This window comes from Gobio gobio, assembly GCF_949357685.1.
Source record: "Gobio gobio genome assembly, chromosome: 15".
NCBI classification, from domain to species: domain Eukaryota; kingdom Metazoa; phylum Chordata; class Actinopteri; order Cypriniformes; family Gobionidae; genus Gobio; species Gobio gobio.
This window is the reverse complement of record NC_137108.1, coordinates 15,017,158-15,039,363: the sequence shown is the minus strand read 5'-3', so window position 1 is coordinate 15,039,363 and position 22,206 is coordinate 15,017,158. Positions and strand designations below refer to the sequence as shown.

General features: G+C 37.0%; 1 protein-coding gene across 1 annotated transcript in view; it reads left to right on the top strand.

The window, feature by feature from the left end:
* The window catches only part of dnah5 (dynein, axonemal, heavy chain 5), a gene marked incomplete at both ends in the record, with an annotated part of 196,011 nt that overhangs the window by 118,375 nt on the left and 55,430 nt on the right, over window positions 1–22,206 (top strand). The window contains 8 exons of the mRNA XM_079837438.1: window positions 851–1,027; window positions 9,855–10,058; window positions 10,897–11,076; window positions 11,825–11,962; window positions 15,286–15,421; window positions 16,465–16,781; window positions 18,040–18,195; window positions 20,928–21,110. Of these exons, the coding sequence (XP_079693564.1) occupies window positions 851–1,027; window positions 9,855–10,058; window positions 10,897–11,076; window positions 11,825–11,962; window positions 15,286–15,421; window positions 16,465–16,781; window positions 18,040–18,195; window positions 20,928–21,110 (1,491 nt within the window). The remainder of the gene's footprint in view (window positions 1–850; window positions 1,028–9,854; window positions 10,059–10,896; window positions 11,077–11,824; window positions 11,963–15,285; window positions 15,422–16,464; window positions 16,782–18,039; window positions 18,196–20,927; window positions 21,111–22,206) is intronic.

The following is a 22,206-nucleotide window of genomic DNA, read 5'->3' as shown; positions in this document are numbered from 1 at the left end:
TATGTTACGATTATTCACAGTGAATTTATAGTCTATATGTGTGGATGGGGAGATATACCTATGTATTGTTATGTACCGTGTTGCATTGATTGATGCTGCTGTGATTATGTGAATGTGCGAGTCTATGTTAACCTTAAAGTCCGCATGAAATGAAAATTTATAATTTAATTTTTTTTAAATGTTTTGACCTCATGATGTTTAACCAAAATGTCATAGCTGGACCTTCTGGTGAAAACATCAGAATTCTATCTGGGGGGTATTAAAGGCCTTCTGAAGCTTGTATTTTGTCTGAAAGAAGAATATCATATACACCTAGGATGGCTTGAGGGTGAGTGAATTATGGGATAATTAAAACTGTGGGTGAACTATCCCTTTAAACCATGCGCCGGCAAGCTCTCAATCATCTGCCTGATTGCCTCCACTTTTGAGTCCAATGCCTACATTTCAAAATCCAGTCAACAACCAATTAATAGAACCATGTCCCCTTCCTATATTTTTTCTTTTAAATAGTCTGCTGTGCTCAGATGTATGTTACAATACAGAAGAAAGAGATGCTGCTTCAGTTTCTATCAGGATTTTAACTTTAAGTATGGAAAAGTAATCCAAGATAAATTTCCCTGTAGGAATAAAAATTAATTTCATTCTATTTTATTCTAAATTAAATCTGTCATGCTCCATAAAGCTTGAAAGTATCAATTCGGTGAAAGACTTGCCTTCCAGTCACAGGCTAACTAAAGATCAATACTTAGCTCTGAACATTAGGATGATAAATGAATAACCTCAGACTCCGAATTATAGCGTGAAAAGCCACAGATATTACAATATTAGTGTTTTCTCTTTTTTGTTTCAGGTGTTAAAGGAGGTGACCGTGAAGGCTCAGGCTGCTGAAAAGGTCAAAGTCGAAGTTCAAAAGGTCAAAGATAAAGCACAGGCCATAGTTGACAGCATCTCTGCAGACAAGGCCATCGCTGAAGAGAAGTTGGAGGCAGCCAGGCCTGCTCTGGAAGAGGCTGAGGCAGCATTGCAGGTCAGAAACAATATGGAGCGATTACACGGTAGCATAGGAGAGGAGAGAATGAGAGGAGTGTGATGTTCGCGGGGCATATCGGTGCCTGCAGCTTCTGCGTAATTACATGCTGCCTGTGAGGGTGTAAAAATAGACTGTGTGATGGCAGGGTTGCTGTAGGTGGTCTCGTAGCAAGCAGGGGTCTGACAGCAGCCGCCTCTAACCAACCCCACACACCCACTCAATCATACAACCACCCAAACACATACCCCACCTCTTCCCTCTACCACCTGCCCACTGCATCCTTCCCATGTATTTGTCCATATTTGTACTGCATCTCATAATTCTAAAAAATCTCATGGTTTTTCCTCTATTTTTACTTTCCTGTGTATTTTTCTAGATGTTATAGATAATGCAGAGCACTTTTAGAGTAGTCACAATCAGGGCCGTAGGGAGGGTTTTATCATCCCTGAGGTCCCAAATTTAAGCCCAATTTTCTCCGCCGAGAAAATGTTGATTTCTCTGATCTACATATGTGCATTTCAAGACGTTTGATGGCCAAAAAATAGATAAGAAATAGCTTTAAAACCAAAATGTCAGTGGGAAGTAGATTATTTGTCAATACCTTCTCTCTCCATAATCTCCATCACTCTTTTTTTTTTCTCCGAGTCTCCTTATCTTGCCCTGTCTCTTCCCCTCCTAAAGCTGAGTTTTGACTGATAGTCTTTTCATTTTCGTCTGTCTCAGTGAGGAAAGTAAACATAGGGTCAACTGATATTTAGCCTATATGTTTTGTTAATAATAAGTGAATTTACTGAAGGCTACGAACGCTAGGTAAATAAATTTAAATTAAATAATTTAATTCATTCACAATATGTACACATAAATTATTAATCTTATGCCTAATATGATGAAAACGGCTTTGTAATTTTTCTTCTCCCCTCACATTAACAGTTACTAATTATTACATTAAATCACATAAATTATATAGGCCTATTTTCAATTCAAAATGCCGAAATTAGACAAAAGTCTATTAGTTTGCCTGATTATTTTTGTTGATTGTTTAACATTTCTGTCCTAAAACAGCTATCAAATATGAAATGTTTGGTTTAGCTACCTACACCTACGGTGACCTCATATTTGGCTACGGCCATGGTCACAATGTTACTAAAATAATAGCTACAATTTCAATACATTTAAATTACTACTATAGCTTATAGATAAATAATATCACTCTTATGTATAACTTATACTGTACTTATTTGGCATAATATTATCACCATAATCATACTTTAGACCTAATATTGTCACATGGAATAATACCGTTGAAATTCTGCAGCAGAGCGATGACATCTCAGATCATTACCTAGTATCATGTATACTTAATTTAGCTAAGGCTGCAAAGCCGCCCCTCGTTTCAAAAATGGCAGGACAATCACTGCCGCCACTAAAGATTGCTTTTTAAATAATCTTCCTCATCAGTATCATCTCCTCAGCATCACAGATAGCTTAGAAGAACTCGATGTTGCAACAGAAACTATTGACTCTCTCTTTTCCAGCACTTTAGACACAGTTGCTCCCCTGTACTTAAAGAAGATTAAAGAAAATGGTCCAATGCCGTGGTACAACGAGCTCACTAAGGCCCTTAAAACAGCAGCCAGAAAAATGGAGTGCAGCTGGAAGAAAGCAAAACTAGAGGTCTTTTGTCATTTGTGGAAAGATCGCATGATCGCATACAGAAAGGCCGTAAAAACTGCTAGATCTGCTTATTTCTCGACTATCTTAGAAGAAAACAAACCCAACCCTAGGTATTTATTCGATACAGTGGCTAAATTAACCAAAAATAAAGCGTCAACTTCTGATGTTTGTAAACAGCACAGCAGTAATGACTTCATGAACTTCTTTACATGTAAGATTGATAATATTAGGAAGAAAATTTTAACCATGCAGCCGTCTACTACAGTATCACATCAGACAGAGCATTGTAGTGTCACTGAGGAAAAATTACTCTCATTCACTGCTATAGGAGAAGAAGAATTGGCTAAACTCGTTAAATCATCAAAATCAACAACATGTATGCTCGACCCTGTACCGACTAGGCTATTAAAAGAGATGCTACCAGAGGTCATAGATCCTCTTCTTAATATCATTAATTCATCCTTGTCATTAGGATATGTACCGAAAACTTTTAAGCTGGCTATTATTAAACCACTTATTAAAAAAACGCAACTTGATCCTACAGAATTAGTAAATTACAGGCCAATCTCAAATCTACCCTTTCTGTCAAAAATACTTGAAAAGGCAGTGTCTTCACAATTATGTTTTAGAAAGAAATGGTATTTGTGAGGATTTCCAGTCAGGATTTAGACCGTATCATAGTACTGAGACTGCTCTCATCAGAATTACAAATGATTTACCCTTATCATCCGATTGTGGCTGTATCTCTTTATTAGTGTTACTCGATCTTAGCGCTGCATTCGACCACAACATTCTTTTGAATAGACTCGAAAATTATGTAGGCATTAGTGGAATTGCATTGGCATGGTTTAAATCATACCTATCTGACCGTTATCAGTTTGCAGCAGTAAATGAAGAGATGTCACACCGATCACAAGTTCAGTATGGAGTACCGCAGGGCTCAGTGCTAGGACCATTGCTTTTCACCCTGTACATGCTACCACTGGGAGATATCATTAGGAACCATGGCGTTAGTTTTCATTGTTATGCTGACGATACTCAGCTCTATATTTCTTCACGCCCTGAAGAAACTTACCAACTCACAAGATTAATGGAATGCATAGCTGATATAAAAAATTGGATGACCAGTAATTTCCTGCAACTCAATTCAGAAAAAAATGCATTTTTAATTATTGGACAAAAAAGCTCCACAATTTGTAATCTAGAATACTGTCTAACACTTGATGGCTGCTCTGTCAAGTCCTCGTCGTCAGTGAGGAACCTGGGTGTGCTCTTTGATACCAATGACCATATTAGCCCAGTTCTGTCAACACTGCACTGGCTCCCTATTAAACATTGCATACATTTTAAAATCTTGCTTATTTACATTTACATTTAGTCATTTAGCAGACGCTTTTATCCAAAGCGACTTACAAATGAGGGCAATAGAAGCAGCTAGAGCAGTCCAAGGGCAACAATATCAACAATATGCAAGTGCTGTAACAAGTCTCAGTTAATCTAGCACAGAACTGAATATTTTTTTTTTTTTTTTTAATAAATAAATTAGACAGACAGACAAGGAATAGAATGATAAGTGCTAATTACTTACAAAGCACTTAATGGTTTAGCTCCCCAGTACTTGAGCGAGCTCTTAACACATTATACTCCATCACGTCTACTGCGGTCTCAAAATTCTGGCCAGTTAATAATACCTAGAATATCGAAATCAACGGCAGGCGGTCGATCCTTTTCCCATTTAGCACCTAAATTCTGGAACAGTCTTCCTAGCATTGTACGGGAAGCAGACAAACTCTGTCAGTTTAAATCTAGACTAAAAACACATCTCTTTACTATGGTATACACATAAAACACTTTTTCAATTAAATGATTTTTAGGCTGCATTAACTAGGTCAGCCGGAACCGGGAACACTTCCCATAACACCTGATGTACTCGTTACATCATCAGAAGAATGACATCTACGCTAATGTTAGTCTCTCTGTTTTATCCAGAGGTCTACTGCAGTCAGCCGGCTCTGGGCCATATCCAGTTCAGATGGTGTCTGCAGAGACCATGTCAATTAGACTCCCCCTGAAATTGCCTCATCGACACATAAACCCGTCTCCGGTGTGATGACTCCGATTGTTCGAATATCCCTATTTGATAATTGTTAAATCAATATGTTATCCTCAATAAAACCTGTCTCCGGCGTGTTGCCTCCGATCTTTCGAATATTGCACTTTAATAATTGTTTCATCAATACAGCATCCTCAATAAACCCGTCTCCGGTGTGTTGCCTCCAATCTTTCGAATATTCCGATCTATTATGACCTGTAAAGTTGTCAGAATAATAATCATACGCTGTTTGTTAATTGGCAAGAGGAGAACTGGCACCCCGACTGAGCCTGGTTTCGCCCAAGGTTTATTTTTCTCTATTAGGTCACCTGATGGGGTTTTTCTCCAGAACGGCTATACGGCTGAATAAAATTCTGTTGCATTATTTTCCTGTTTAACACTGTAAAGCTGCTTTGAAACAATCTGCATTGTTAAAAGTTCTATATAAATAAAGTTGACTTGACTTGACTATTCAGATACACTATATTGCCAAAAGTTTTGGGACGCCTGCCTTTACATGCACATGAACTTTAATGACATCACATTCTTAATCTCTAGGGTTTAATTTGGAGTTGGCCCCTCTCTTTGCATCTATAACAGCTTTAACTCTTCTGGGAAGGCTTTTCACAAGGCTTACACACTCTCTGCCAGAGGGCGCTGTTTTCACTAGCCGTGTTAATACAACACGGATTTTAGGTTTATATGGTGTGGTATGTATAAATAAGTTAAATAAATGTATTCATGTCTATAGGGTATAATTAGAGTGTGTTGTATAAATCAGCTGTACATAGTAAATTAAGTTTAGTTTACTGCAGTTAAATAAATGGAGTATAATTGGAGTAAAGCCGGCAGAAAATCTAGAGCAGTTGTTTCAACTGATGTTTTTAAGTTAAAACAACAATTATACTTGTTCATTCAAAAGAAAATCTAGTGCAGTTGTTTCAACATATGTTTTTGAGTTAAAAAAACAATTATATTTGTTCACTTAACTTTCAGTCTAGTTGAGGACAAGAAAACTTACAATTTCTTGTTGTCCAGACAATCAAGTTATCTCTACTGAAAAAATATTTTTTTACAGTGTAGGAGTGTATGTATTTACAGTGTATGTTTAAAGGTCCCATGGCATGAAATTTTCATTTTGATGAGGTTTTTCAACATTAATATGAGTTCCCCTAGCCTGAATATTGTCCCCAAGTGGATAGAAATGTTGATCGGTGTAAAACCGAGTTCTGGCTGTCTTTCTCTGCCTTTGAGAAAATGACAGGCCAGACTAGCCAATCCTGAAGTCTCCTGGTTTGACGTCCAAGCAGGAACGGTTACCTCCCTTTCCTCCGCCCAGAGAATCTGGCACGCCCATACAAATGCTCGAGAGAATAGAGATCATTGCTTGTGAACGAGTGAATGCTGGCAGTTTCTCAGTGTTTGGATGTACAAATGAAAACAGAAGTCTTTTTTCAGTTCCTTCTGATCTGTGATTTCTGATGTGTAGCTAATTATTTATTATTCGTGCACACGCAGCGGCTTCTCTCTCACGACAGAACGGTGTTTTCTATCTTGTGAGTCAGTGTTTTTGTACGTCCTCATCGCGTCTATCGGTTCTAAAATGTGCATACAGTCATGAGTTTCTGCTCAACATCGGCAGAGTCAGATCTTTAGAGATAAACTTCACACAAGCCGAAGCTCGGGCTGCACTGGCCGTTGGCCTTCAACATCCCCGACCCCCAGTACTGCATCTGGCCCACAGCGGAGGCACCAAACGCGGCGTGAGATTAAGCAGAAGGGGGGTAAGCGTGAGCATATCCGGGCTAGCCAGCCTAGCCCCACAATAAACTGGATTACATTCGATTACTGCTGTTGTGTCTTTGTTTGCGCTGTGTACTCAACGTGCGTCACTGACGCTTTTATTTTATTTTAAAAATAATGCTATTATCAACACTTACTTTTAACTCGTTCATCTCGACAGCTGTAATGGTACTTTGCATGTGTTACAAAGTTGGTAATAATGATGAAGACAGACTCGGTGTGACTGGGACTCGTGGTTATTCAGAACTCTCAGATACAAACACAATAAACTCGTGCTGACTGACAGCGCTCTCATAACTCAGTAGTTACTATAAATAACTTTGTTAGCAATCGCTGAGCTCCATCTCTGGTACGTTAGTGATGTCCGGTTCGCGAACGATCTTTCTTTTGAACCAGTTCTTTTTAGTGAACCGAATCAGTTCACCAAATCGGACTGAATCGTTCTAAACGTTTCGCGTCTCCAGTCAGCGCTGATCCATAATTTACTAAAGTTACTAACTTTCTGACATGAGTGACAGCCCCTCCGACTAGAAATAGACTAATAACCTGCAGTATATGCTGTAACTACAACAGTTCAGACATTCTGAGAACTGATGTGAAGTGAACTCAGGTCCATCCGTCTCTCTGGCAGCAGTTCGTGCCTGCTCCTACCTCGTTAAACCACGCCCCCTCCGCTCATTTAAAATGCAAAGATATCAGCCAATCACAACAGTGGGCGTTTTTACTGAAGTCTCACAGCAGACACGCCTCTTGAAGCAGGGCATTCAGCCACAGGGCAAACAGCAGTATAGAAAAAATGCCTTTTATTTCTAAATTATGACATTTTATGATGTAAAAGTCATACTAACAATATAAGTACACCGCAGGAAACATTATAAAATAATAGTAAAATGCCATGCCATGGGACCTTTAAGGGAATTTTTGACCATTCTTCTAGAAGCGCATTTGTAAAGTGAGGCACTGATGTTGGACAAGAAGGCCTGGCTCGCAAGTCTCCACTCTAATTCATCCCAAAGGCGTTCTATCGAGTTGAGGTCACGACTCATCCATGTCTTTATGGACCTTGCTTTGTGCACTGGTGCGCAGTCATGTTGGAACAGGAAGGGGCCATCCCCAAACTGTTATAATACCATTAACAGTTGATCTTGGAATATTTAGTAGTGAGGAAATTTCACAAATGGACTTATTTCACAGGTGGCAACCTATCACGGTACCATGCTTGAATTGACAGAGCGACCCATTCTTTCACAAATGTTTGTAGAAGTATTCTGCATGCCTAGGTGATTTTATACACCTGTGGCCATGGAAAATTTATTTTTCATCATGAATTCAGGCATTCCAATCACTTGATTGGAACGCCTGAATTCATTGATTCGGAGGGGTGTCCTAATACTCTTGGCAATATAGTGTATTTTATTACATTTGAATTATTCATCCAGGCACCCACAGTTAAGAAACACTGCCCTACGTGTGTTTATGAAAGCTTTTAAGGTTTAACACAAATCCCCCTTTTTAGCGCCAGCTGTTCAACACCTCAGGATTGGAAAAAAAGGTGGGAAGGGGTGAAGGGAGGTTATTAGGAGGGGATCAAGAGCAACATCTCACTCACTTCCAGACTGAAAACACACTATGAGTTTGTTAGAAAGATTAACAAAGACTGTTTGGGGATAATAGCATTCATAATAATACTAATAAAGACATTATACTAACAACTACACTACCATTCAAAAGCCTTTTTAAAGAAATGAATACCTATATTCAGCAAGGGTTCATTTGATCAAAAGTGACAGTAAAGACATTAAATATATTTTGTAACATTATTAATCATTTTATAATAAAGAATGCTGAAAATGAGCATCATGTTTCCTCAGCTCAATGATTTTCAACACTGATAACTCAAACCAACATATCAGAATGATTTTTGAAGGATGTGACATTGAAGACTAGAGTAATAGCTACTGAAAAAGTAGGTTTGCCATGAATGGAATAAATTACATTTTAAAATATATTATAATAGAAACAGTTATTTTAAATTGTAATAATATTACACAATATTATTGTTTTACTATACTTTTGAGCATAAGAGACTTCGTACACTCTAAAAAAAAAAAGGTTCTATATTGCACCAAAAATGGTTCTTGGCTCGTAATCATAGGGGAACCTTTTTTAGTGCTATATAGCACCAATTTTGGTGCTTCAGTGGTTCTTCAGCGGTTCTTCAGAGGTTCTTCAGCGGTTCTTCAGAGGTTCTTCACCGGTTCTTTGACTAAGGTGCTATATAGCACCTCTGAAGAACCGCTGAAGAACCACTGAAGCACCAAAATTGGTGCTATATAGCACTAAAAAAGGTTCCCCTATGATTACGAGCCTTTTTTTTAGAGTGTACTGAAAAAAATTCTAGTTTTTGAACGGCAGTGTATGTTTAATCAAATACATATTTACAAAAACTGTCATATACAAATACAAATAAAAAAAGGAATGAGAAGTTTGCTCATTTTTAAGAACACTGTGGAAATATGTTTAAATAGATCTTCTAGAACCTATGTTTTTGACAGTATAATTTATAACTTTTTACAAGCTCTACAGATGCTTAAAAAATGAGACTCCTCAGATTAGCACTTGAAGCAGGGACAATAAAAGCATTGTTTAGCTTTCTGTCCATTCTGAAAATTAATTTTTCATCATTGACTAAGTCAACATGTCATTGTGTCCATTATCGGATTTAAACATGCCAAATTAACCACTCCCCCCTTAATATTAAACATAAAACATGGCATCATTGTTTTCCATGAAGTGCAAAACATGCATTATGTTAAAATAAAAAAGCATCATGTTAAAATCTCTGTTTTAGTGTTTCATGACCATTGAAACAACTCTTTGGTGTTTCTCCTTTACACCATTAACTTCTGTCCTTTCACATCTGTCATATGTGTTTCCCATCCTTATTTCTCCCTTTCAGTGTTTCATCACACCTCACTTTCCCACTTACCACTATAACATACACCTTCCTGCTCCATCCCCCTCCTTCCCACTACTTCAAATGATCGTTCTATTTATTAATAAAGATAAATCCATCATGTATTGCTCATTAAGCTGATGTGTGTTAAACTTTGAGCCATAACTGCTGCCACTCTAATGAATAAGTTATCCACAGAGCTGCTGCATAGTTTGTAAGTCAGAATGTTACAAAGATGTCTAATTCACTTTCTCTCCCTGTCTCTTTTTGTATTTCTTTCCCTTTTTATCTGTGAACAGACCATAAAGCCATCAGACATCGCCACGGTGCGAACACTAGGAAGACCGCCCCACCTCATCATGCGTATTATGGACTGTGTGTTATTACTCTTCCAAAGGAGAGTAAACACGGTGAAACTTGATCCTGAGAAAAACTGCACCATGCCTTCCTGGCAAGAGTCACTAAAACTCATGACAGCTGGGAACTTCCTCGGCAGTCTACAGGTATTAAGTCTTGATACCAGATACTTGGACCATTCTTTTTATTTAATTTTTCCCCCTTAGGTGCATAACATAATATATAGTCAAAGTTTCTTTCACTAAAAACTGTGGTATTTTAATTTTAATGACTATTTCCAATTTACTGTCACCCACACAATTAAACAGGCCTTTTTCTCTGTTATTACATATCATCCCATTGAAAAGTTTAAAATAACATTCTGACAAGAAAACAATCTGTGCCACTGAAACAGTAATAATGTCTTCTAGTGAATAATACAATCTACCCTATTTCTGTTTTATTAATCCACTGTGACTGAATGGGCCAAGTTTCTGAACTTGCTTTGTTGATATGCACGTGTGGGCAGCAAACATATGCAGTGTCTATTATATATAGCTACAATACAGGGACACTGTAGTTGTAACCACTGTAGGAGCTATTTTAGTTGTATTACCATTTATACTACCAGTATTTTATATTTGGCATTAAACCAGAAGCCAACAGATGGATTGACTAATTAGATTTTTAGTAGACAGGAAAGCCCTTGGGCAAAACTCATTTAAAATATTGTCACAAACAAGTTCAGCTCTGACAGTTAATCAATACAATATCTTACACACATACAGTATATTATATTGATATATCTTATAGAACATATTTTAAAGGCTGTTTGTTTGCTTTTAAGATACCATGCATGATCTACTGTATATCTTCTCACAAATTTACAGGAGCCTGAGCAACAAATATCAAATAATATTGTAATTTTCAAGAGTTTCAAATATAGTATGTAACATATTCTGTACACCAGTATTGTTTTACTCCAGCTTTTGTTTTGTCCTCCAGCAATTCCCCAAAGACACCATCAATGAGGAGGTGGTGGAACTCCTCTCTCCGTACTTTGACATGGTAGACTATAACATAGAAACAGCCAAGAGGGTGTGCGGCAATGTTGCAGGTCTTTGCTCCTGGACCAAAGCAATGGCTTCCTTCTTCTCTATCAATAAAGAAGTACTTCCTTTGAAGGTGAGATCACTTGATATTTTTTCACATGATGCAACCCTGTCAAGTTGTCAGGGTTTCTTTACTAACAGGCTATAATTAAAACTGTCAAAACTATGGTTTAATTTATTAATTGCTATTATTTGATTATTCTTTACATGCTTTTGATCATAATTTATTATTTTATCATCTTTTGATATAATAGTTTAATTTCAATCGGTTGCTTAAAGCCTCAGATGTGCACTTGTAATAAGCACAATAAATCCCAATTTTAGTTGCTGTTACTTCATGTTTGTTAACTTCAATAGTATATACCCCAAACCCCCCATCCCCCAAATACTTAACTTCTTCAGACTAGCAATAGCAAGTTACTTTTAAAAATCAACTTAATGCCAAACTTTTCAGATGCACAGGTGCACAAGTATGATCATTATGTTTTAAAGTTTTTTCTTGATGCATACTTAAAATTATAAAAGAAAAACAGGTTCAAAGTTCAATCCTTAATCCAAATTAATGTATGCAATTTGGATTCATAAAATTAATTTAATGGAAAAGTCAACATTCTGAGGCTCTTTAATGTAAAACACTAAGGGCTTCATAGTGTAATAATTTCAGACACAAATGTCTGATGTGTGCAACTGTGAAGAAAAAAAGAAAGAAAAAAAAAAAGTGTGTTCAAAATGATGTCTTATTTCCTATCAGAATTCCTTGCTGTAGCCTGCAGTTTTCTAGGATATGGGTCATTTACAACTCTCTTTCTCCATCACCGCAGGCTAATCTGGCAGTGCAGGAGAACAGGCTGGCCATAGCTAATGTTGACCTCCAGACAGCCCAAGCTGAACTGGATGCTAAGCAAGCAGAGCTGGATGTAGTTCAGGCTGAGTATGAAAAGGCCATGGTGGAGAAACAGGTAACCACTGTGTTAGATAGATTAGGGCAGGGGTGTCTAATCCAAAACCTGAAGGGAGTCTTGCAGAGATTGGCCCCTAATTAAACACACCTGTACAAACTTATCAAGGTCTTCACAATTTTCTAAATAGGTGTATTGGGGCAGGTTGGCACTAAAACAGAGATTTTCTTATTATAGGGAGATGAGAGGGTCTGTATCTCTTACCATTGGAGAAAGTGTAACGACTAACTTGGATCATGTGCGGCACCTCTCAGTCTATCGTGTAATGGCAGTGCCCGCCATTCAAAGTTTTATAACAGTCAGTTGCAGTTTATGTGTTGGTGTTGGTCTTGTGAATCCATTTTCTATATTTTGTGTTATATCAAAGGTACAGTAGGACTGCATTGTTTGTTGATTGTGCTTTACCGAGTGGAAAAAAAGAACGCAAATATCTCTATTAGCTGCAAAGTTCACTGAAGGAAGAACCAGATTTAAGAGTACACTAAACAATTCATTGTAATTGAATACATATTTAATTAATTAATTATATGTATTGTTTACCTTAATTCATTAAAAAAGTGTTATATCATCATTGTGCACACAGCAGAGTCATAAATCATTACAACACAAGACTAACCTGGCAGCGATAGAAAGAATATCAAATTTTTTATTTCAACATAAATTTTTTATTTCAACAATTAAATTATTAATTTTCTCTTTATTCATTCAAATGCATAAGATCAGCGTCATGTGCATACATGCAGTTATAATAGTCATTAATATTTACGTTTTATAATAAAACCTGAAAGCCAAAGAAAGAAAACATCGGTATTTTCTACTTTCTTTAGACAATATAACTCAATATTAGTATTAAATACTATGGTAATGCCGTAAATATGCCCTACCTGTCGCGACATTCCCTTCTCTGCCTTTCTCTTTTAAAATAACTTTTTTATCATGGTAAAATCTACATATCCTTCCCAACAAATATATTGTTTAGCGTAAAACATATTGAAGATTAGCAGACAGGCAGTCGATTCATTAAATGACAAGCTGTTTCCTCACAAAAGCAGTTTATTCAGTGTAGTGAAGCCTCTTCTCGATTGACATCCATTAAAAAAAAACAGCCCCTGGTCTCCTTTCCTGCATACTGGGAGCCGCAGCCTTAGCATTAGCCATTACGCTTTTGGCTAATGATTGAATCTTGTCATCTAGTGGCTTTGACTAAACTCTGCAGGGCGTTCACCCTCCAGGAGCAGGATTGGACACCTCTGGCTTAGTGCTGCGTTCACCGCATGTCGTAATTACCGTAATTGCGAAATGACAACACTTGATGTTATACTTGGAGATGTTTTTATGGCAACACTATCAACGGCAATATGAAGTTGGTCAGGTGGTACAAGTCAAAGCTTTCAGAAAATCCCCAATTTTGTGATTACGGTATTTGAGGAATGGCGTGAACACACCTAAAGCTACTTCATTATCATGACAAATAATCTTAAGATAAGGGGGTTTGATCTGCAAACTTAAAATGAAGCAATCACTTCAAATAAATCACTGACAAAATGTTTGTTGATTTTCTTACTTGCCTTAATTCCAGCTGTAGCCCAAGCTCTGTAGCTCTGTTCATTCTGTGAAAAATGGTGAATCAGCTGTTATTTAGTGCCTGAAGTAAATAACCAATCACTCATTAGCATTTTTGCATAAAATTTAAAATAATGAGCAATTTTGTAAATAAACCTAAAACCATCTTGCAGATGAATCATTCAAGCTTGTACTCTGTGTGCCTCTACAAAATTAATACTCACTTTAAAAATGGTTTGAAGCAATGCTCCAATTCACAATGTATAATGAGCCTTCCTTACATTTCATAATTTAGTTGATAATTGTGTGATTAACAGCTTGTGACTGATTGATCCTTTGGGGTGGATTTACATCAGGCCTGATCATACCTAAGAGAACAGATGTTTACTTAAACCAATGATTGAATAAACTTGGGAATTGACACTGTAATTAGTTTTCCTAATTTACTGATTTCCACTCATAAAGAAGTCGGCATCTCTACCCTGGGAATTAAAATGAAGAAAGGCATGTGCTCTTGACATGTTAGACCCATTCTTAGAAGTGCTGGTCATATAATTAGAATATCATCAAAAAGTTGATTTATTCCACTAATTCCATTCAAAGAGTGAAACTTGTATATTATATTCATTCATTACACACAGACTGATATATTTCAAATGTTTATTTCTTTTAATTTTGATGATTATAACTGACAACTAAGGAAAATCTTTGAGTGGACCAACTTTATGGAGATGCAGATCTCATTTTCCAACAGGACTTGGCACCTGCACACAGTGCCAAACCAACCAGTACCTGGTTTAAGGACCATGGTCTCCCCGTTCTTAATTGGCCAGCAAACTCGCCTGACCTTAACCCCATAGAAAATCTATGGGGTATTGTGAAGAGGAAGATACGATATGCCAGACCCAACAATGCAGAAGAGCTAAAGGTCACTATCAGAGCAACCTGGGCTCTCATAACACCTGAGCAGTGCCACAGACTGATCGACTCCATGCCACGGCGCATTGCTGCAGTAATTCAGGCAAAAGGAACCCCAACAAAGTCTTGAGTGCTGTACATGTCTTAAGTAATATTCTAATTTTCTGAGATACTGAATTTGGGATTTTCCTTAGTTGTCAGTTATAATCATCAAAATTAAAAGAAATAAACATTTGAAATATATCAGTCTGTGTGTAATGAATGAATATAATATACAAGTTTCACTTTTTGAATGGAATTAGTTAAATAAATCAACTTTTTGATGATATTCTAATTATATGACCAGCACCTGTATATTTGAATTCAGGTTTGATTCTGGACTGTCTTGTGTACCATTTCCACTTTAACTACCTATACGTTCATTTTACCTTTCATGGTCATATCTAGCTAAAATGCTAAACAAAAAAGGCTATATATAAAAAGGCTAGTGCTATAGTATCACATGTAAAGTAACACGTTGATACAGTAACACTTTATTATGCAATTTAAGGGTGCTTTAAGGTTTTTTAAAGTTGTTAAGTTTTTTTTTTTTTGTAATACCATCCATACAATCTCTGTACTACCTGATACTATCTAATATCACTTAAATAGGTGTGCTGAGAAACCACACATGTCTATTAAATGATAAGGCAAAATAAATTTAGTTTGGTCACATTAAATGACACTCAATTGAAATGACACCCTCACTCTGATAAGAGTCAATAAATGTGAACAAGCACACAGCTGCACAGTGACAGAATTAATCTTTTTTCTTACCTCCTCGTTCTTTTTCTCTCTCTCAGACTTTATTAGAGGATGCAGAACGCTGTCGACACAAGATGCAAACAGCCTCTAGTCTGATCAGTGGGCTGGCAGGAGAGAAGGAGCGTTGGACACAGCTCAGTAAGGAGTTTGCTGCTCAGACCAAACGACTAGTTGGTGAGTTTTTAAATAAAACCTTCAGGCATTTTTTTTCTAGAAATTCCAGCCCTACCGTTTTCCCTCTTAGAGTTTATAACATCTTTGGGTTGACTTCTTTGTAAATGATCAGCTTTAAGTCCCAGATATGTCTATTCACCAAAAAAAATACTTTTACAGAAACTTTGAGAAGGAATTTTCTTACATTACTGTAGCTCAAATGTAAGATTAAGGATTTTAACAAACCTTAAACATAACTAATAAACTTTGTGTATAACGCAATCTGTACCATTTGTGCTATGAACGTAAAAGTTACCTCAAATTGTGGGACTTTTTTTAACCTATCAAACACAATTCACACTTGTGGAGGATAAAACCCATAGACCCATACATAATGCCATACACCTACAGTGACCTGTGCCATATCTAGGAACCAGAATAAAATAGAGACTAGGGCTCTTTGGACTTGCATTGGCATAGCAACCACCTAGAACTCACTAAAGTGTCCTTATCCTGAGTAGTGGTATGGAAAATGTCATGTGGAAAATGATAAAACGGGTGTAGTAATACCATTGACTTACATTGATGAAGGAACCCGAGCCATATAAAAGGTTCAAAGTATCATAGAGGGGGTCTACTTTGACTTGGGGCACTAATTAACAACCATAGCAACACCCTAGCAACTACCTAGATAATCCTAACAACTACAACACGCTAAAACCATATAGCACTGACCTGGCAACCACCCATAACCTGTAGAATTGTAAGTGCAAGAGGTTACACTTTATTTTAAAGTGTCCTTGTTACAGTGTAATTATAGTGTAATTAAGTACATGTACTTACTATATAATAAGGGTTAGGGTTAAGGTTTGGTTTAGGGTTAGTTGCATGTAACTATGCATAATTGACTGTTATTACTATATTAACTATATGTGTAACATATGTAACAGCGACACTTTAATCTAAAGTGTTACCGCAACTGAAGTACCACTCATATTTACATCAGAAAATGTCAAACTGTATAAAAAAATTTTTTAAATGTAATTTTACATTTCCCATTTCAGGTGATGTGCTGCTGGCTACAGCTTTCCTGTCCTACTCAGGGCCTTTTAACCAAGAGTTCCGCAACCACCTCGTCATTGATTGGCAGAGAGAAATGAAGTCCCGCCGAATTCCTTTCAGGACCAATCTGAATCTCACTGAGATGTTGATTGATGCTCCCACAGTAAGTGAATGGAACCTACAGGGGCTGCCTAATGACGACCTGTCCATCCAGAATGGGATTATTGTTACAAAGGCTGCCAGATTTCCCCTGCTGATCGACCCCCAGACCCAGGGAAAGATCTGGATCAAGAACAAAGAATCCAAGAATGAGCTTCAGGTGACCACTCAGAATGAATGACTTGTAAATAACCATATGATTTAGCAAAATGGTTCATCAGTGTTCATCATTATTTAATTTGTAGCGAACACATGTCAAGCTACTCATTTATTGTAAGTAGCCTGTAACTACAACCTATCTACCTATCTGAAAAGTAGTAAGGTATTACAGTTATAAAAACGACTGAATTTAACCTTTAGAACCCGAGAAATGCACCCACGCGTTTTACTGGATTTTTCCTCATAAAAGTGTAAAACAACTTAAAATACTCCGTCATTTTTGGAATCACAGACATGAACAATATGTCTTTACAAAACTTAAAGTGTCTACTTTTATTTGTGTACACAAATCAAAATAAAAACAAAATGTTGTGCTTTTCGCTAAATAAAGAAAACAAACAGGATGCACATTCTCCCGCCGGTCTCCCTGTGATGAAATGCCATTCTGAAATGCGTCTGAAAATGAACTCAGAACTCAGAGAAAACTTGCCTCACAGACATGACAGATATCTCTTTATAAAGCTTGGAATGTCTACTTTTAAATTAACTAATTTATATAAAAAAACATATTCTCTGTTTATAAAAACAGCGAGAGGCACAGTTCCTCCAGCTGAGCCTCATTATCTTTAAGGTGACCACACCCACGCGCGCACGCAAAGAGATTCACATGCAAATCGTCCACGTGAAGGAGCGCAAACCTGTAAACGCCCCCCATCACCTCAAAACAAATACTCATCTTCATCATTCTAATGCTTTTCATCGAGTTTGGAAGACGCACTGTGAGTTTACTTTGGATTTACCGTGATTTTAACATTTCTTCTACAAAATAGCCTTAGGGTCCTAAGGGTTAAATACATTTGTTGAACAGCAGCATATATTGCTAAGATATAAAATATTACACAGACATCCAGTTTACATTCTACTTAGCCAATGGAAAAAGAAGCTTGTTACTGAAATTACTGAGAAGCTACAGATCTTTTAAAATATGTTTTAGTGTTGCTATTAAAAGTATTGGTACAATAACTTGATACATAAAACATCTACAGATTTAAAAGTTCAAAACTTATATTCTTGTGAATCATGTTGAAATCTAATTGAATATGCACAGCTTGCATTGAAGCATGGTTTCTTTTTAAGAGGTCAGACACATTTTTCAATGGTATGACCTCATAACAAATCACCTCCTCCCCTCTGGTAATAGCTTTCCCCAGTAACAGAACTTGAGCTGGGTCAGTAATGAGGTCCTGCTGTTTTCACAGATCACCTCACTTAATCACAAGTACTTCAGAAACCATCTAGAGGACAGTTTATCTCTAGGGCGTCCCCTACTGATAGAGGATGTTGGGGAGGAATTGGATCCTGCCCTGGACAATGTCCTGGAGAAGAACTTCATCAAGACTGGGTCCACATATAAGGTATTGTATTAGAGGAGCTCAATAAGCAAGAGTTTAAGAGTATAAGAGTTTGATGTCTGGAGGTTCACAATTAAATAATTTTTACACCTTTTTCACTGACTTATTTTAAAGAGTTTAAGGTTTAATATTGTGCCAAAACAAAGGGCCTCATTTTTGAAACTTTCGTAAATATGCGAGCAAATTCAAGTAATTTGCACGTAAATTGGACCTTTCACAATACTTCCACGGATTCGGTAGTTAAACGTATGTATATTAATGAATTCCAAACATTTGTAAGTAGGGCGCGCGTGCATCAGTTACCATGAGTAACAACTACGTGTCCAGGTACGCTCTGGAATTACTTCTCAGGTTTGTTCTAGCATATTGCATAAATGCTAAAGAGACCAATTGGCTATACCTAGCAATACATATTCAATTATCTTGTGTCCACCAAAGCATTTTTAGGCTGATAAAAAAATGGCCAGCTGGTTTTACCAGATACTTTGGTTGCTATGATACAGCATATCCATGGTAGTAATGTGTTACTAGTATCTCATTTTAAAAATATTTCTAAATATAACAAACAATATTAACCTCTCCATTGTTGTTCAGTCATTGTACAAGTAGGTATGATGAATGGTCGGTGTAGTATTTGTCCAACCCCTCCTCCACTGTGATTAGACGGCTGGGTAAAAAGTGCCTGTGACATTCCCTTTTACCCAAAGTTGAACAGTTAAAAAAAAGAGAGCAAATTTACTTGTGAAATATTATTATGGTACATAGTGCATCAAAATGCATTGTCATCAGTTTGCCTAAATTAGAACACAGAGCATTCATATCGTCGCTGTCCGATGAAAACCACGTATGTCCATTTTGCCGATTTTGATATTTTTCGACGGATTGAATGTCCAGGTTCATTTCCATATACAGTATTCTTCACATATCTAAATGGCCAATGAAAGTACGACATTGAAGCTCTCCACAGTTTAGTTCTAATCTAGTTCTTCACAGATTAGTTTGCTTGCTAGTATGTAAATAAACTCGGTCTCATTGATAAGATTCAAACTTTTTTTTTCTTAGTCAAACTGATCAAATTATAGCCTGTAATGCTACTGTCATGATTGTCACTAGAACATGCCTCACTCATACTGCTATCACCGCTTGCCAGAGGCTGAGAATGTCCAGCACGTATTTCTCTGTCAATATGAAACGCGACTTGGCCATTCTAATTAATGATCGGAAGAACGCGTATCGACCACCGTTACTGTAAAATATGCACGTATGTCCATTTAAACTCAATTTTGGTTAAATGTGGATTATATCATTACACTGGCAAGAATATGGTTACATGTAAAGATGCCGTACCAAGTATGACAACGCTACATTCAACTGCTTTTGAAATACAGTGTTTTTTTCACTTCCTGAAAAGTAACCGTTTTGGACATACGTGAGTTTCATCGGGCAGCGACGATATGTTTTATGCACCATTTACACGTGGTAGGGAGCAGGTGTACATTTCATTTGTACCAACTAACATTTTGAAAATACGACCTTTTTGTAAATCATAAAATTTATGTCAGAACAGCTTTACGAATTATTTACACAAAAATTCCTTCTGCTCGTGTTTAATGAATGAGGCCCAATGAGTATTTGTGTGTATTTTCTCCTGTATCAAAATATCTCACATTTATAAATAAAAAAATATAGTGTATTCTTGGGAGAAAATGGGGGCATTGTCATTAAAGGGAACATCATTGTCCTCAGCAGTTCCAGTGAAAAAAAAAAAAAAAACTCTACTCTATATATGACATATTTTTCATAATTGTTTTGCTGGGAAGAATGCTGTGCTTCGTGAGAAAAGACTCTATATTTGTACAGAGCCTCTGCTCCTTCTCATTATTTTCAAAGCTAAATTATAGAGAAAACAAATTGGAACTGTATTTAACATCCTGTCCTTCATTATACTTTCTTGGAAAGATATCCAAAGCTTACAAAATCATAGACAAGCAGGACATAGCAAGCACTCTTGAAAGAATAGTTTATAATTAAGTACCTAAAACAAGACATACAAATATGGAGTGCTGTTTCAGTTCCTGTTTGAGCTGCTCAAGCTGTTTACTGATAGTGTGGGACACGACTGTGAGTGACATTCGTGATCTTTCGGGCATCTTTCCTTGATCTCACTATCAAAAATCCAGTTGTTTGAAAAATGTGATGCTACTTCATCGTCACACAGCAGCTGCTTCACATGTTCTAAAAAAAGAAGTGGAAATAGCAAGCGGTGGCAAGAGCTGTGATAGGTTAACTCAGCTCTATTAATACAAAGGTGCAAACACCTGATCACACATTTTTTTTAAGGCAGAGACTGAATGGGAGACATTGACGTCGCTTTATCATCGTCTAACATCTGCATAATCACATCACAACCCTGTCTATTTCCACTAATTGGCACAGAAATAAAATTAGTTACTCCCTGTTGAGATAATCACCATATTATTTTAAACAACTTCACCAACACCTTTTATGTTAGTAACTTCTCATAAGGATCTTCTGATGTTCAAATGTTTGTTATTCTTTAGAAGCACTTAAGTTATGAGGCTCTGTCATCCTGTAGTGCAGGGATGTCCAAACTCATTCCTGAAGGGCTGCTCTAGTGTTTAACACTCTCCAGATGTTTTATTTTATTTATTTATGTCAAAGCAGCTCTTCACCTAGAGTTTGAATTCTGATCTCTGACTCATTCATGCCATCAGGTGAAAGTAGGTGATAAAGAAGTGGATGTAATGAAGGGTTTCCGGCTCTATGTGACCACCAAACTGCCCAACCCAGTTTACACTCCTGAGATCAGCGCACGGACATCCATTATCGACTTCACCGTTACTATGAGGGGTCTGGAAGATCAGCTACTGGGCAGAGTTATTCTCACTGAGAAACAGGTGTGGGCCCTTTGAACTCATATGTGCAGAATACGGTGTGGGAATGATCTGAAATGTGTGATGGGGGCACTATTATACTTTTATAGCTTGGCTTATGAATATTAATTAGGTGATGTAATGTCTACCCATTAGTGAAAGGCAGGTAAGTGGCCACTTGCCAAAGTACTACTCACCACTTGAGCATTCGTTCAGGCTTCTGCTTCCAGTTTAAGTCATAGTTTTAATTAAATAAATTGACTCTTTTTTCATATTTTTAGATTAATTATACTGTAATTTTAGATAATGTAGGCTATGGCATGCAATGTGAATTTTTAAGCCATGCATTAGAAAAGGTTCTGGTGGTGCATTCAAAGACATGACTTATTTAGTAACAGCCTGGTGTTCCTTGTGAAGGTCCCTACGGCCCTAAATGGAAAAAACAAACAAACAAACAAACAAAAAAAAAACGAAACATTAACATCCCAGAGATGGTTTTATGACAGAGAAAGCAAGAGGAAGAGAGCACTTCTGTCATTTTTAGGGTCACTGGACAAAGAGCGTGAATTGCGAATCTCTGTACTCTGAAAGACAGCTAATGTTCAACATAGTTATAGAGACTCAAGGGTTTTATCTCACAAATCCCTGTTGTTGTTGTTTCTTCTTCAGCACTGCAAAAATCATTCCCTGCTAAATATTGATTCATTCTTAATCTATACTTTTGTCATAATTAAAGTAAAAAAAAAAATGTAAAAAAAAAATTACGTTTTTAATCCAACTTTATCCAGATACATACAGTACAATCACGTTAAACTGTACTACATAGCAAATCTTAACTGCTTAATATTTTAATAGGTGGATATATAGATCATACTTTAGCTGCATACACAGTATACTTACATAAAGCAATATACACCGATCAGGCATAACATTATGACCGGTGAAGTGGAAAATACTGATTATCTCTTCATCAAGGCACCGTCATGAGCGAAGGCTGGCCTGTGTGGTCGGATCAAACAGATGAGCTACTGTAGCTCAAATTGCTCAAGAAGTTAATGCTTATTCTGATAGAAAGGTAAATAGTGCATTGTATGCAAGATAGAACAAGTGCATTGTTGCG